General features: G+C 36.3%; 1 protein-coding gene across 1 annotated transcript in view; it reads left to right on the top strand.

Moving 5' to 3' along the window:
* The first annotated feature begins 8,286 nt into the window (after positions 1-8,286).
* LOC132160719 (replication termination factor 2-like) overlaps positions 8,287-13,547 on the top strand; it is a 28,776-nt gene continuing 23,515 nt past the window's right edge. The window contains exons 1-5 of the mRNA XM_059570380.1: positions 8,287-8,436; positions 9,205-9,299; positions 9,883-9,976; positions 10,771-10,910; positions 12,873-12,951. Of these exons, the coding sequence (XP_059426363.1) occupies positions 8,368-8,436; positions 9,205-9,299; positions 9,883-9,976; positions 10,771-10,910; positions 12,873-12,951 (477 nt within the window). The 5' untranslated portion in view covers positions 8,287-8,367. The remainder of the gene's footprint in view (positions 8,437-9,204; positions 9,300-9,882; positions 9,977-10,770; positions 10,911-12,872; positions 12,952-13,547) is intronic.

The raw sequence follows: 13,547 nt of genomic DNA, 5'->3' as shown, positions 1-13,547 counted from the left end.
TGTCCTGTCCTGTCCTCCTCCTCTCCTCTTCCTCTCCTCTCCTCTCCTCTCCTGTCCTGTCCTGTGCTGTCCTCTCCTCCTCTCCTCTCCTCTCCTCTCCTCTCCTCCCCTCCCCTCCCCTCCCCTCCCGTCCCGTCCCGTCCCGTCCCGTCCCCTCCCCTCCCCTCCCCTCCTCTCCTCTCCTCTCCTCTCCTCTCCTCTCCTGTCCTATCCTGTCCTGTCCTGTCCTGTCCTGTCTTCTCCTCTCCTGTCCTCTCCTGTCCTCTCCTCTCCTCTCCTCTCCTCTCCTCCCCTCCCGTCCCGTCCCGTCCCGTCCCGTCCCCTCCCCTCCCCTCCCCTCCTCTCCTCTCCTCTCCTCTCCTCTCCTCTCCTCCCCTGTCCTGTCCTCTCCTCTCCTCTCCTCTCCTCTCCTGTCCTGTCCTGTCCTGTCCTGTCCTGTCCTGTCCTCTCCTCTCCTCTCCTCTCCTCTCCCCTCCCGTCCTGTCCTGTCCTCTTCTCTCCTCTCCTGTTCTCTCCTCTCCTCTGCTAACTCAGCATTTACAGCTGATAAGTGGGGGGGGGGTTGGCGCAGTGGATAAGACACATGCCTTTGGTTTGAGAGAACCGGGTTCGAATCCACTGTGAGACGCCAATGTGTCCCTGAGCAAGACACTTAACATCTAGTTGCTCCAGAGCCATGCAACCTCTGACATATATAGCAATTGTAAGTCGCTTTGGATAAAAGCGTCAGCTAAATGAATAAATGTAAATGTAAATAAGTGTGTGCCGTAAAAACAGAGCTGGTCCTGAGAGGAGCACACCAAAACGTTTCTGCAAGACTAGCTGCTCAACGTTATGAGAAACGCGTGGAAATAAAGAAAGACTTGAAGCTGTGCTTCAAAACCTATAGCGATCTGCCTAACTAGGCAGCTACACAGATGTTGCCTTATAAGAAAAAAAAAGTTTTGGTCAAAAATAAGACAAGAATAATTAGGTCTTTTGTGACATCTTGCTTAAACACTGTAAAACAAACAAATAAATATATATTTTAAAATTATAAATCAGCATTTTTATGAGCATATAAATTTGTTAAATCTGTTAAATTTATCTGAATATTTTGCTTTTGCATTTTCATTTTGCATTTTTAAAGAGTTAAAATAAATGTCAGAATAATTAAACTATTGTACTCTTATTTTAATTTGTGATTAACACTAATTAACAAATGTATTATTATTATTATTATTATTATTATTATTATTATTATTATTATTTCAGTGAAAATGCAGAGCCCATAGCACAAGATGTAACACACTAACCAAAAATTAGATTTTGATGGATGTGCATACCAACCAACAATTAAAAACTTGTGCTCAGATGAAACACATGAACATTTATGCAAGCTCCCTCTGAAGGCAGCAAGGCAGCTTACTAGGTTATGGAACAAAACGATGGTTTCATATTGAAGACACCACAGTGAACACAGAATAGTGTGAGTTTGATACACAACATCTAAACCACATGGACGTCTCAAACAAGTATCTTTTCCGACACTTAGCATAAAATGCTGTCCATTTTCAACCATCTGGCAAATGCACACCCGCAGATTCCCAGTATGGCGAATTTCTCTCTCAGTCTGAGAGCTGAATGTGGAAAAGCTCATTGATATGCAGAAGCATGCGGCTCAGACAGGGAGTGCTGTTATTATTGGGGTGCATAAAGAGGAGGTCTGGCACAGGCTTACACACGCCAGAGGCTCTGCGCATGTCCACCACGCTCACAAACACACGCTCACCCACCCCAGCCACAGGTATGTCCCCGTCCCGGTGGGTAACCCTGCCTGGCCAAAGAGCTGTCAGAAGCCCTCCACTCTCCCGTCAGCCTAACTAGAGTGGAAAAGGCCTGAGCGGCGGATGAGGAGTGGGGGCTTGAATGGATTTCCCTCTGTATTTCAGGCTTCAGGCATCCTTTATTAGCCAATTACAGATATGCCACTGCAATGGAAAGAGTGCGTATGCAAAGACAGATGAATTACATTTTGTCTTGATGAGGGAAAATTGGTGCGGGCATGCATCATCCGTAGGGGTATCATATTTGTTGGAAATGTCTGTTGTTGGTGTTCCCATTTTGGTGATACAAAATGATCTGGAAAACTACTGGACTACGTTACCCACAATGCACCAAGATGGGGATGCTTTGCAAACATGCATTTATATTTGCACACTAATTGCACATTTTGAGGTTTTAGAGAAAATAAGATCTTTGCAAAAGTGAGCTTTGAGGGTGGAATGATATTCAACGTCACCTTTGTCCCCCAAACACTGGAAACTTGGAGAAACGTGTGACAATGTCTGTTTATTGTTCTTACTGATTTCTTAAGGCAAGACATTGCATGCTATGGATGCCCATTTCTGCCACTGAATAAAAAATTTAGAACAGATAATTGCAACTTTTTATCTCATGATTCTGACTTATTTTCTCACATTTGTAAGTTTGCATTTCACTATTATGGCAGTTTGTTTGAAATTGCATGTTTATATCTTGCAATCCTGAAATTTTTTCGTATCGCTTGTTTATATAAGTTCCGACAAAGGAAGTGCAATTGCAAGTTATCAAGTTCAATTTAGAGTGAAATATATATATATATATATATATATATATATATATATATATATATAAACAAAATGAAACAAGAAATTATTAAATGTACAGATGTCTGTTCTGGAAATGTATGCAAATTTATACATATTGAATTATGTAATGGCTCATTTGCATACTTTTTTAAACAAACATAAGAAGGGATATACAGGAAAATACAATGCAGTAAATTAAACAATACATTTCCATATATGGGAAACTAGAGCTTATATATTTTAAATACTTTTATACACACAGAGTACCATATATTATCACATGTGTTCTGTGAAGTGGATATAACATAAAAGGCATTGTGATATAAAAGTAAATATATAGTCACATATTTTTCAATATATAAAAAGGGGCAACTCCTTATGTACAGTATAATTCAATATATTGTAATATATTAAAACAATATATTATTTTGTATATATCAAAATACATTAAATAATGTAATATACTGATTGTTAATATATACCAGTAATATTCTGGTCTCTAGATATGGCTCAGGTATGATATGGCTCTACATATGGCTTTTTAATGTAAATTAAGTCTGTGGGAGTTTTATGTCGTAAACATTAGTAAGCATCACTAATATTCATTGTAAATGATTCATATGAAATTGAGTCGCACATTTTGGAGCAAATTACAATGACTGCAGTTTAATGACCTCCTCAAAAGTCCACAAATATGTTAAAATTGGCCATAATAACTGACAAATTGGCTCTGTACTTCAGTTATCCAGGTGCATACAGAGGAAACAAGATGCAGAAAACCTCTCGTTTTCAAAGCGTCTGCTGTGAAATGCACATGGCCCTCCATATTTTGAAGGACTACTTCTTGAAACCTAATCAAGGTATGCTTTCCCCTCCCTGAGCGCATTATGAGACTTATTATTTTAACCCCGAATGCGCTGTATGATGTCTATACCATATCTGCTGGCCAAGATTTCTTAGCTTCCTGCTTAAGCGTAAAAAAAAATAAAAAATCAACATTCCTCTGGGTTCCCGATTTTGGGCTGCTCGAAACAGCAGAAGACTCGTGGAGTCAGGATGGGATGCAGCCAGTACAAACACAGCAATGCCTGGCCAATTAGACATGCTAAATGCATTTGATTCAGTGCCCTGTGAACCCTGATGTGTTCAATTAAACACGCCTCATCTCAATGCACCCGTTCAACCTGATTAAGCTGAACGCTTCAATGGCACGAATGGAGTTTCTCGATTCTCTTGAAAGTCATTTTGCTTTATAATATGGAGTTTTAGGCTCACTCAATGAGGTTTTCTTGTAATATAAAAGAGTTCAGATTTTGATTTGCATAATTCGACATATCTCAGAGTTAAACAGGATATTCGTTGAGACAAAAAGTAGCCTGAACTCAATTTTATCTGGTTAACTTTGAGCTTTTTTAGCCACTGCTGATAAATTAAGCTATTTTGCACTAAAAATATTTTCTCTGTTGACAGCCATTGACACGTAGCCCTGTATTTTGATGAAATAACATATTTTTGGTTTTGCATGCCACATGTAATTCACATTGTCATTATCTTACAGAAGATGTTTCACCACTGACCATTTTTGCACAATAATAGCAATAGAAAAAATAGTCTAGGGTTGATTGTTGGTTGTTGTTTATGTTCACCCATGCTCCGTTTACTGAAGCCTGTTCTAATCTGCGGCCAATTATGCATCAAATTAGTTCGCATTTTTAAACATTCGCGCACTAAAAAATAAATAGTTTCTGATCAATGACTTGATAACCACAAACAATCTAGATTTTATGTTTCTAAATGAAACATGAAGACAGCTGTAGTGCACCGGTCCTCAGTGAAACAGCCCCTCCTAACTTTACTCTTATAAGTGTCCGCAGAGCTGTTAGGAGAGGTAGAGGTGGAGCTGCTCTATTAAAAGATGTCTATCAATGCAAGCATTTGGTCAGTACATGTCTTTTGAATATCTAGGTATTGTGCTGAAAGGTGCTCCACGCATTCTGTTTATCATTATTTACAGGCCTCCAAAATACTCTCCAGCCTTTGTTGAAGAGTTCACAGAACATATATCAATGATTTCTTCAGAGTTTGACACTTTTTCTATTGGATTTTAATATTCACATAGATAATTCAGAAATCAAAACTGTTAAAAAAAATACCACTACAAAATACTTTTGACCTGATTCAGCATGTGCATAGACCCACACACAAACGTGGACACACTCTAGACTTCAAAAAAAAAAAAAAAAAACCCTTACTAAACCCAAAGTTTTTAGTGTATAGGCCTATTTGACATAAACATTTTATATTATAGATGTTTCACTACTGACCAGTTGCTTGAAATAGACTGCAAAAAGGTCTGATATAGAGTGATCAATCACATGATGCATTACAGTTCAGGCGATTGGCTCAAAAAAAAAATCTGCCATTGAGATTCATTGGGAAGTTATTTCCAGGTTCCAGAATTCCTTGGATCTAAAGCATCATCTGAAAAGTGAAATTATTATGCTTTGATTTATATATTTTTTCATCTTTGGAATAACATACACAGCCAAAACAGGAACATGCCTAAGAAAGCACATGAGGTCAGTTTTGATTTCATGTTGACTTCAAGCTAAACTCAATTTGAAAGGTAAATGTAGTGGCAATTAAATTGAGATAAATGGCTATACTTTTCTGAGCGTGCTCAGACGTGAGTCTAAGAGAGTGAAATTGTTTATTACAGCTTGAGAGTGCAAGAAAACGCATATGGATCTGCACCACTGTGTTGAAAGACACTTTAAAGTATTTGAAAGAGTGTACTAACAGATTAGAGCACTCCTTGATCTAATGAAAATCCATATTGCAAAACATTTAGCCATGAGAGAGGCATCCGTAATCTAATAAGACACATAACACAATTTCTGAATTAGGCCTACTGGTAGAGCAAATAGATTATGGAGATGAACTATATGGGCCCTACTTGATAATGTCAAATATAATGAAAAATTTGCGCATGCATATTCTAATATTCATTATTATAACACCTCATATTAGAAATATAGACACATTATCACCGACTTAACCATATCCATTGTTTTACACCATGCACTGTAATAAATTATACAGCCACAGTCGTACTTTACATACCGCTGCACAAACTAATGGTCACTCTTATGTGCACATCAATGTTAAACCAATCAGTCGTTCCTGAAGGCAAAGGAAATAGACTTTATTAGCACTCACCTCCTCTCCTAAGACAACTTTTAGCTCTCATCCACACAATTAGACTAAGTGGCCTGTCACTGACCATTTCAATTCATATTCATTGTCCACAGTATCAGAATTGCCATGAAAATGCTGGATGTCCAACTGCATCTGGCCGTACAGTCATATAAGAGTCGGTCAAGCCATTCCTAAAAAACATCAGTTAGTTAAACTGGATGAAATAGGCAACTTAAAGGGGTCATCGGATGCCAAATCTCAGCAAGTTTATGTGATTCTTTAGGGTTAATGTACCATGCTTTGGTTAAAATTTCTTCATGGTGGTGTAATTTTTTTTAATCTTGTCAAAATCAGCTGTGTTCACAGCAAGCTGTTCTGTTGCATGTTCCTTTAAATGCTAATGAGCTCTGTTCACCCCGCCCCTCTCCATGACCATAGACCAGGGGTTGGCAACCTACGGCACGCGTGCCAACAGTGGCACGCAGAGGGATAATCGCTGGCACGCAAGCAATAAGGAAAACTGTATAATGACGTACAGTTTGATGTAATAACTTCTCATAGTCACACAGCCTGTTAGGAGCTACAAATACTATTAAAGTGTGAGAATTAACTTGCATGGATGCACGTGCAAACACTGCACATACTAGGTGCTTCAGATCAAAGCCTCGGTCTAACAGCACTCGTCAATGTCAAAATGACTGAGATGGCCAATCAGATCAAAGTAGGCGGGGTTTACTGTTCACAGAAGCAGAGCGCGAAGCGTCAGTTTAACGTTAAAGAGAGTGAGGTAAGATGAAGCTGCAAATCAATTAACATTAGTCAACTTTTAATAATACGTTTTACCATAGAAATGTTAAATGACCTAAAGCTATATCCAGTGATGAAAATTTTTCTGAAATATGGCCATTTTGAGAGAAAGAAAGTGGGGGGGGGGGGGGGCAATTGTCTCTCTCTGCAGACAATGAAGCGATTTTGCCCCTTTGTTGTTGAGAAATATAATGTAGCGATTCAGTATCGATTAATAAAAGTAGCGTGACAACACTCTGAATGCTACTTTTTGCACAGCACGATCTCAGATCTCTGTGTGCGAGTGGTGTGTGTTGTGTGTGTGTGTGTGTGTGTGTCTGTGTGTGCACGTTCATCAATTAAAGCAGTGCATTAACGTTGATAAAACGTTAAAAAAGCGTTTTTTTTTTATCGTATAATAAAAAATTGTGTATGTACCGTTTAAATACAGAATTATATCGGGGTGTGTGTGTGTGTGTCTGGGGGGGGGGGGGGGGGTGGCTGTGTTGGCACAGTGGTTAACCATAAAAATAAAAAATGGCACGTCATGCCGAAAAGGTTGCTGATCCCTGCCATAGACTGTATAAAGGGGCGTGACGAACCTTTAGTGGTTGTGTACACACCTTTTTTACACAGTCTATGGTACACACACACTGCCAAAAACATGTAAAGTGAATTTAGCATCCGATGACCCCTTTACCGTGCATTAATAATAGCATTTTTCAAGCTTGTTGTTGCACAAATTTCTCTTGCAAAATGTACTGTAGTGATACAGTGATATTAGATGGAAAAAAGCCTGCTATTGAATGAATACCATACTAATTTTATCAGAGTACATGCTCATGTAAATGTGGTATTACCATGCTACACAGATACAAAATACATAAAAAAGTAAAACCATGCTACTTTTTGTTCTTTTTTTTATGTTCTAAGAATGTTCTGCTAAAGTGATTTCTGAATATTCTTTGAACATTTATAAATGTTCAAATAATGCTTGAAAACAACATTAAGGGGGACATTTCATTATTTTTCAAACATTATGGGAATTGCTTTTGAATGTTCTCTAAATCATCTTTGAGGAATGTCTTACTAAAATGTCTCAGAAAAACGTTGCATAAACAATATATAGTTTTTGTGCTGACGTTTTGAGGTTATTATAAAGTAGATGCACGTTCTGTTTACGTTCTGTTTGGGGGAAGTGTGTGTGTGTGTGTGTGTGTGTGTGTGTTCACTGCTCTGTGTGTGTGTGCACTTTGGATGGGTTAAATGCAGAGCACGAATTCTGAGTATGGGTCACCATACTTGGCTGAATGTCACTTCACTTCACTTCACTTCACGTTACTGGCGTTCCGAAAATGTTTCCTGTCAGTTGGACTGGTAGTACCATGCTATTAATTTCAAATGACCTTGGTACCATGTTTTTTTTTTGTTTTTCGTACTGTTTTGTGTCAAGATGAATAACTTAAGAACATATTGTTGGTATCATTTTATTTTGGCTCATAAATTTGGTCATTTTAATTTTTGTGAATTCAACCATCCAGCGCATCCAGCGCATTTTAAAGCCGTTTTTATGTATCGATCGCCATCTAGTGGCTCGTGTTAGAACAGCATCTAACTGAGGTGTAATGTTTAAGCCGGCCTCTAGGCGGCGGCATCTAAAAAACAACTGCATACTTGGAACTCACAGCTGACGTTCTTCAGTGACGTTCTTTGCTGTGTACAGTTCTGCCGTTTAGCTTCAGCTCAGGTTCTCTCAAGTTCTCTTATTTCCACCATGGGATGCGACGGTGGAACCATTCCTAAAAGACACGAACTGGTTAAAGGACCGAAAAAGGTTGAAAAGGTAAAGACGTCGCGCTAAACTCTAGATTATTGTCATAAACCTTATGAAATTAGCGTGTAGCGTCTTAGCATGTCATTAGCTCGTGAGTTTTTTTTCAACCTCTGTAGAATTTCAATGAACTAAGAATGGTTCAATGTGTTTTAAATAAACCTTTATTGTCTGGACATAAACACACTGTAGAACTTGGAAAAACACCCTTTGTAACGCTACTGAAATTCGTAAACCATAGTGTTTACATAGTAACGTAACTTACACTATACTATGTGTAATGTACCATGATAATGTAAATGGTGTTTATATCATAGTTCATGAATTTCAGTACCATGCCATATTTTTAAAGTATCACCATTTTTAATACTGTATTACATTGTCACGTTGTGTGAGCGTTATCACCTTAATATTGAACTATATTATGATTTGATTAATTTGCATATTCATAAACCCTTGAAAACCCTTTGTGAGGGTTTATGAATATGCAAATAAATGTTACGCACACACACATACAAAAATGCACACAACTCAAATATATTTCATGTTAAATATAATATTAATAAAGTATCATATTTATAATATTTGGAACCGGTGTAGCTTTTTTAGCTTCATAACAGCCATTTATTAAAACTGTATTAAGGCTTTTTGTGAATGCATTTCATATTTGTATTTACAGCAGTTACTGAATGCGCGAACTATTTTTTTTTTTTTGTAGGACCCTCATAATCCAGACATTTATTGCTGTGGTTCATAAATCTGAACGTTTTTGTTTTACAGGTTGATAAAAACGCAGAACTTGCTGCCAAATGGAGATATTGTGCATTGAGTCAAGAGAAGCTGAAGCGGCCCATAGTCGCCTGTGAGCTGGGCAGGTACGTGATTCAATTATATTCATGTTTTTGCTTTCAGCTAGCTAAAGCAGCTGTTATTTATTTATTTAGTAAGTGAACATATGATAAGAAGGATTAGTGCAGCATAATTATAGTCAGATGGACATTTGTTTTGACCGATAATGACTTTCTGCTTTACATAAGCCCTTTTCTAAAGATTCACCATTATTATTGCATAACAGCCGACCAGTGTTTAACTGTGGTATCTGAAATAAGATCAGACTAACCGCCATGCATGGATCCTCACGAAAACGCTCCACAGTTTTCAATAGAATTTGAATTTTTTTTGAATAAGCGTCTTTTAGCGACCGACGAGTGTATTGAAATCGCAGCTCTGGTTAGCATATTTTTAAATAATAAAATCCATTCTGCTGATACTTACTAGTGATGCATTGTGAAGAATAAGACGAAGAAGAAAGAAAAATTATTATTCCCATAGTCCCTGTATTATTTATCATGCCTCTACAATATTTCTGCCAAAATAGTGTTGCTATAGTGTCAATATATAGTGAAGCCAAGGGCAAATTTTGCAGTATCTCCTTAAAAATGATTTTTCTTCCACCAGACTGTTTAATAAAGATGCGATCATTGAGTACTTGTTGGATAAATCAGCGGAGAGGCCGAACACCGAGGTTGTTGCACACATCCGTAGCCTCAAGGTCAGTAAACACAGACAAATGATCACAATCATATTAAAATATATGGCGTATGTTGAGTGAGAAAAAAAAAAACTGCATGTAAACGTGAGTGAAAATGTTTTCTTATGTCATGTAAATATCTAACTGCATTTAAGTCTTCTGATTATTGGAAATAATCACATTATCGGTGCACATTTAAATGTAGTCACTGAGATACTTTCATAATTTTTATTAATGCTTTAAATTATTTTTTCCTTTGTTTTTTAAATGTCTATTAGATTAGATTTTTTTTTATGCACTGTTTAATTAAATTTTTTATTTTATATATTTACAGTGATATACAGAAGGTACCCACTAAAATAAATGTCCTTCATTGTAACAGTATTTTATATTTAATATATTTTATTAAGGATCACACTGCAGCCCTAAACCCTAATCAATTGTAATGTTAAATCATCACAGATCTTTGCCAGCATCATTCAGATCCCATTTGTCAGCTACAAGTCATGTAAAATATAATAAAATATAGTATGATCACTTATAGGATGGAACATTATTTTACCCATATTTTGATATTTGAAGGTTATTTGAATCATTAAAGTATAAAATTTACTTGCATTTAATAAGGTTTCGATGCGTATAAAATCACTTTTGTGAATTTAACACCAACTGTCTTTCACTTTCAGTTTTAGCTTTTTTTTAGTACACCTTAAATGTTGTCTTTACAGCAAGATGAAAAAAGGCTTAGTTAACATTTATATAACAATTTTTAAAATGTTTTTAGTTAATTCTAATAAGCCTGGTGTGTTCGACAGGATGTGAAGGAGCTGAATCTGACAGATAACCCAGCGTGGGAGGGTGAGAGACACAACATTAAAGGGGACCGTTATGAAGACATGCACTGCGCCATGTTCATCTGCCCTGTGGTTGGTCTGGAGATGAACGGAAAACACCAGTAAGACCACAGCCTTTTCAGCTCATGCACCACTTTTTACTTCAACCACAACACTGAATCGTACTTTAAGAAAGAAGCGTGTGGTGTTGATATACTTCCTTCTATCTCGGTGTAATGTAAAGAATCAACTTTAACCTCTTGAGACCCTGCGGCCTCATATTAGGACATTATATTTTTGTGAATTTCTCTGAGACTGTTCACGCCACAGTTTTAAGTCTGGATGTCTTGTACAGAGCACATTCAGGGCTTTTCAGAGACCACTCCCTCTCCTTGGTCATCAAAACCAAGTCTGAAATTAATTTAGTGACACTCTTATGGAAATATAATAATATTTTGTAGTTATCATTTAAATCTGTCTAATTTTTAAATTATGTGTCATAAATCATCATCTCAGGAAAATGTTATGGGGTTTCAAATCAAAATATGACTTTCTGTTACTAAACAGAACATTGATTTCATAAATGTCCTCACATGAGGACACCGGGACTAAAAGCATGTTTATTACGCATTTTTGGAGACATAACAAATGAATAGAGAAAGAAATTATATTTCAATATTCTATGAAATATATATTATTATGAAAATCTTGTCAATTATTACTCCCATTATTACACTTCTTTTTTTATTACATGTTGCCCCAAAAACACATTAATATGCAAATTAGATTTAGTTTATTGATACATTGTATATAATGAGAAAACCCATTAATGGTAATTTTACACACATTTTGCAGAAAGAAAAATGGTATATTGAATCATTCTGTTATAACATAGTTGAGAATCATCTTTATACAAAGTTTGGTAAAAAAAAAAAAAAAAAAAATCTTGAAAACTAAAAATGTATCGGTGATTTAAAAAAATCAGTTGATTTTGCATATGCATATGCATTTTTTAAGACATTGAGTCATAGCATAACTTATGAATGAAATGCATGAATGCAGAGCACAAGGCTGCACTGGGAAATCCCGTGTGCAATGCATGACATGCAATGTGCATCTGTGCTTGCAAAGTGAACGAAACTGCTTCGCAGCATTTCACACCAGCCAATAGGAGCTATTCCAGACAGGCTGGAAAGATAGAGGCAGCTAGTTAGAAAAAAAGCTTCTAAAGCAGTTCAAAGGATGTTTACATTTTCAAATAAACTGTGAAAAAGTGTCAAATTAACTTTTTGTACCAATTGAGTCTATGTGTGTCATACAGTAAGATAGACCCACTGTACTCGTATGAGGACATATTTTTCTGCAAAAACTACTTCCTGTACAAAAACAAATTTAAGGTATTATACTTATTAGGTCCTACATATCCCAAATAGCAAGAACAATTATAAAATGCACACCAGGCAAACTCTCGGGTCTCAGGAGGTTAAGAAAGCTCTTCGCTAGGGATGGGTATCGTTAAGGTTTTAACGGTATTACTACTCTTACCGATGCAGATTAACGGTCCGGTACTTTAACGGTATTCTTATCGGTACTTTGTGTTGTGTTACTTTGTGTTGTGTTAGGCAGTCAAAAACTTTGCATTTCTCTGTCTGCACATAATGCACTTTTGAAAGATGCATCGATCCGATACTCGGGATCGGTATCGGCTCCGATACTTGGATTTTCTCCGGATCGAGTATCGGTGAAACGAGACCGATCCAAATCCGATATTGTGCGATATATATATTTATTATAATTTTTATATTGATGTCACATTGTTCAATATTTGATCTAATAACATTATAAAATGTGAAAAAAGTGGCTGCTGTGTATTGATGTAACTGGATTTTCTATTCATATATAGTCCAACACAGTAAAAATGTCAATGTGATAAATACAGAAAAACCCTATAGATACTCCCTTAAAGCTGCCAGGTGGAAAATATGTGTTGGTTTATCATATTGTTAAACCCCTCTTGATATTTTCCTGTTTCCACGAGATGCTTTTTGTGGTTGTAATCACAGTGTTGTTCTGTCTGTCTTGAGGTTTTTATACCTGCAGACCTGTGGGTGTGTTTTCTCCGAACGAGCGCTCAGAGAGGTGAAGACTGAAATCTGCCACAAGGTAGGTTTTGAATCTTTGACCTGTTATCGATCTCTTCCTTTTGCCTTTGCATAGGCGCTTTATTATTATAGCAGCTGTATGTTTATAATGTTCCTGAAACCTTAGACCATAAATGACCAGAGGCATTATGTAATTCATTGTTTACTTTATGGAAATTGTCCACATACATTATCTTAGTAAAATGTTGATCAAAGGTCAAAGATAATGGTTTTCAATAGATCTTAATGTGTTTTCATTTAACGTGCAGTTTTTCATAAAGGCTGTTTTGTTTATAATTTGTTTACGCTAATGCACATGCACAGCCTGAACAAGCCTAAAAGAAATTGCCTAATTTGCACCACAAAAATATATTATATATTTTTTTATAATTTACAATAGAAAACAGCTATGTTTATAATAAAACAAATTACTATTTTTTTTATATATATATATATATATATATATATATATATATATATATATATATATATATATATAATTTTTTTTAACTGTATTTATGATTAAATAACAATCAAAAACATAGAAAAAAATAAAAAGATATTCCAAGCGTTTGAGTGGCATATGTTAATATATTAATGGAATTAAAGTTTAACAAA

This window comes from Carassius carassius, chromosome 17 (assembly GCF_963082965.1).
Source record: "Carassius carassius chromosome 17, fCarCar2.1, whole genome shotgun sequence".
In the NCBI taxonomy this organism is placed as follows: domain Eukaryota; kingdom Metazoa; phylum Chordata; class Actinopteri; order Cypriniformes; family Cyprinidae; genus Carassius; species Carassius carassius.
This window is presented reverse-complemented; position numbering and strand designations above follow the sequence as displayed.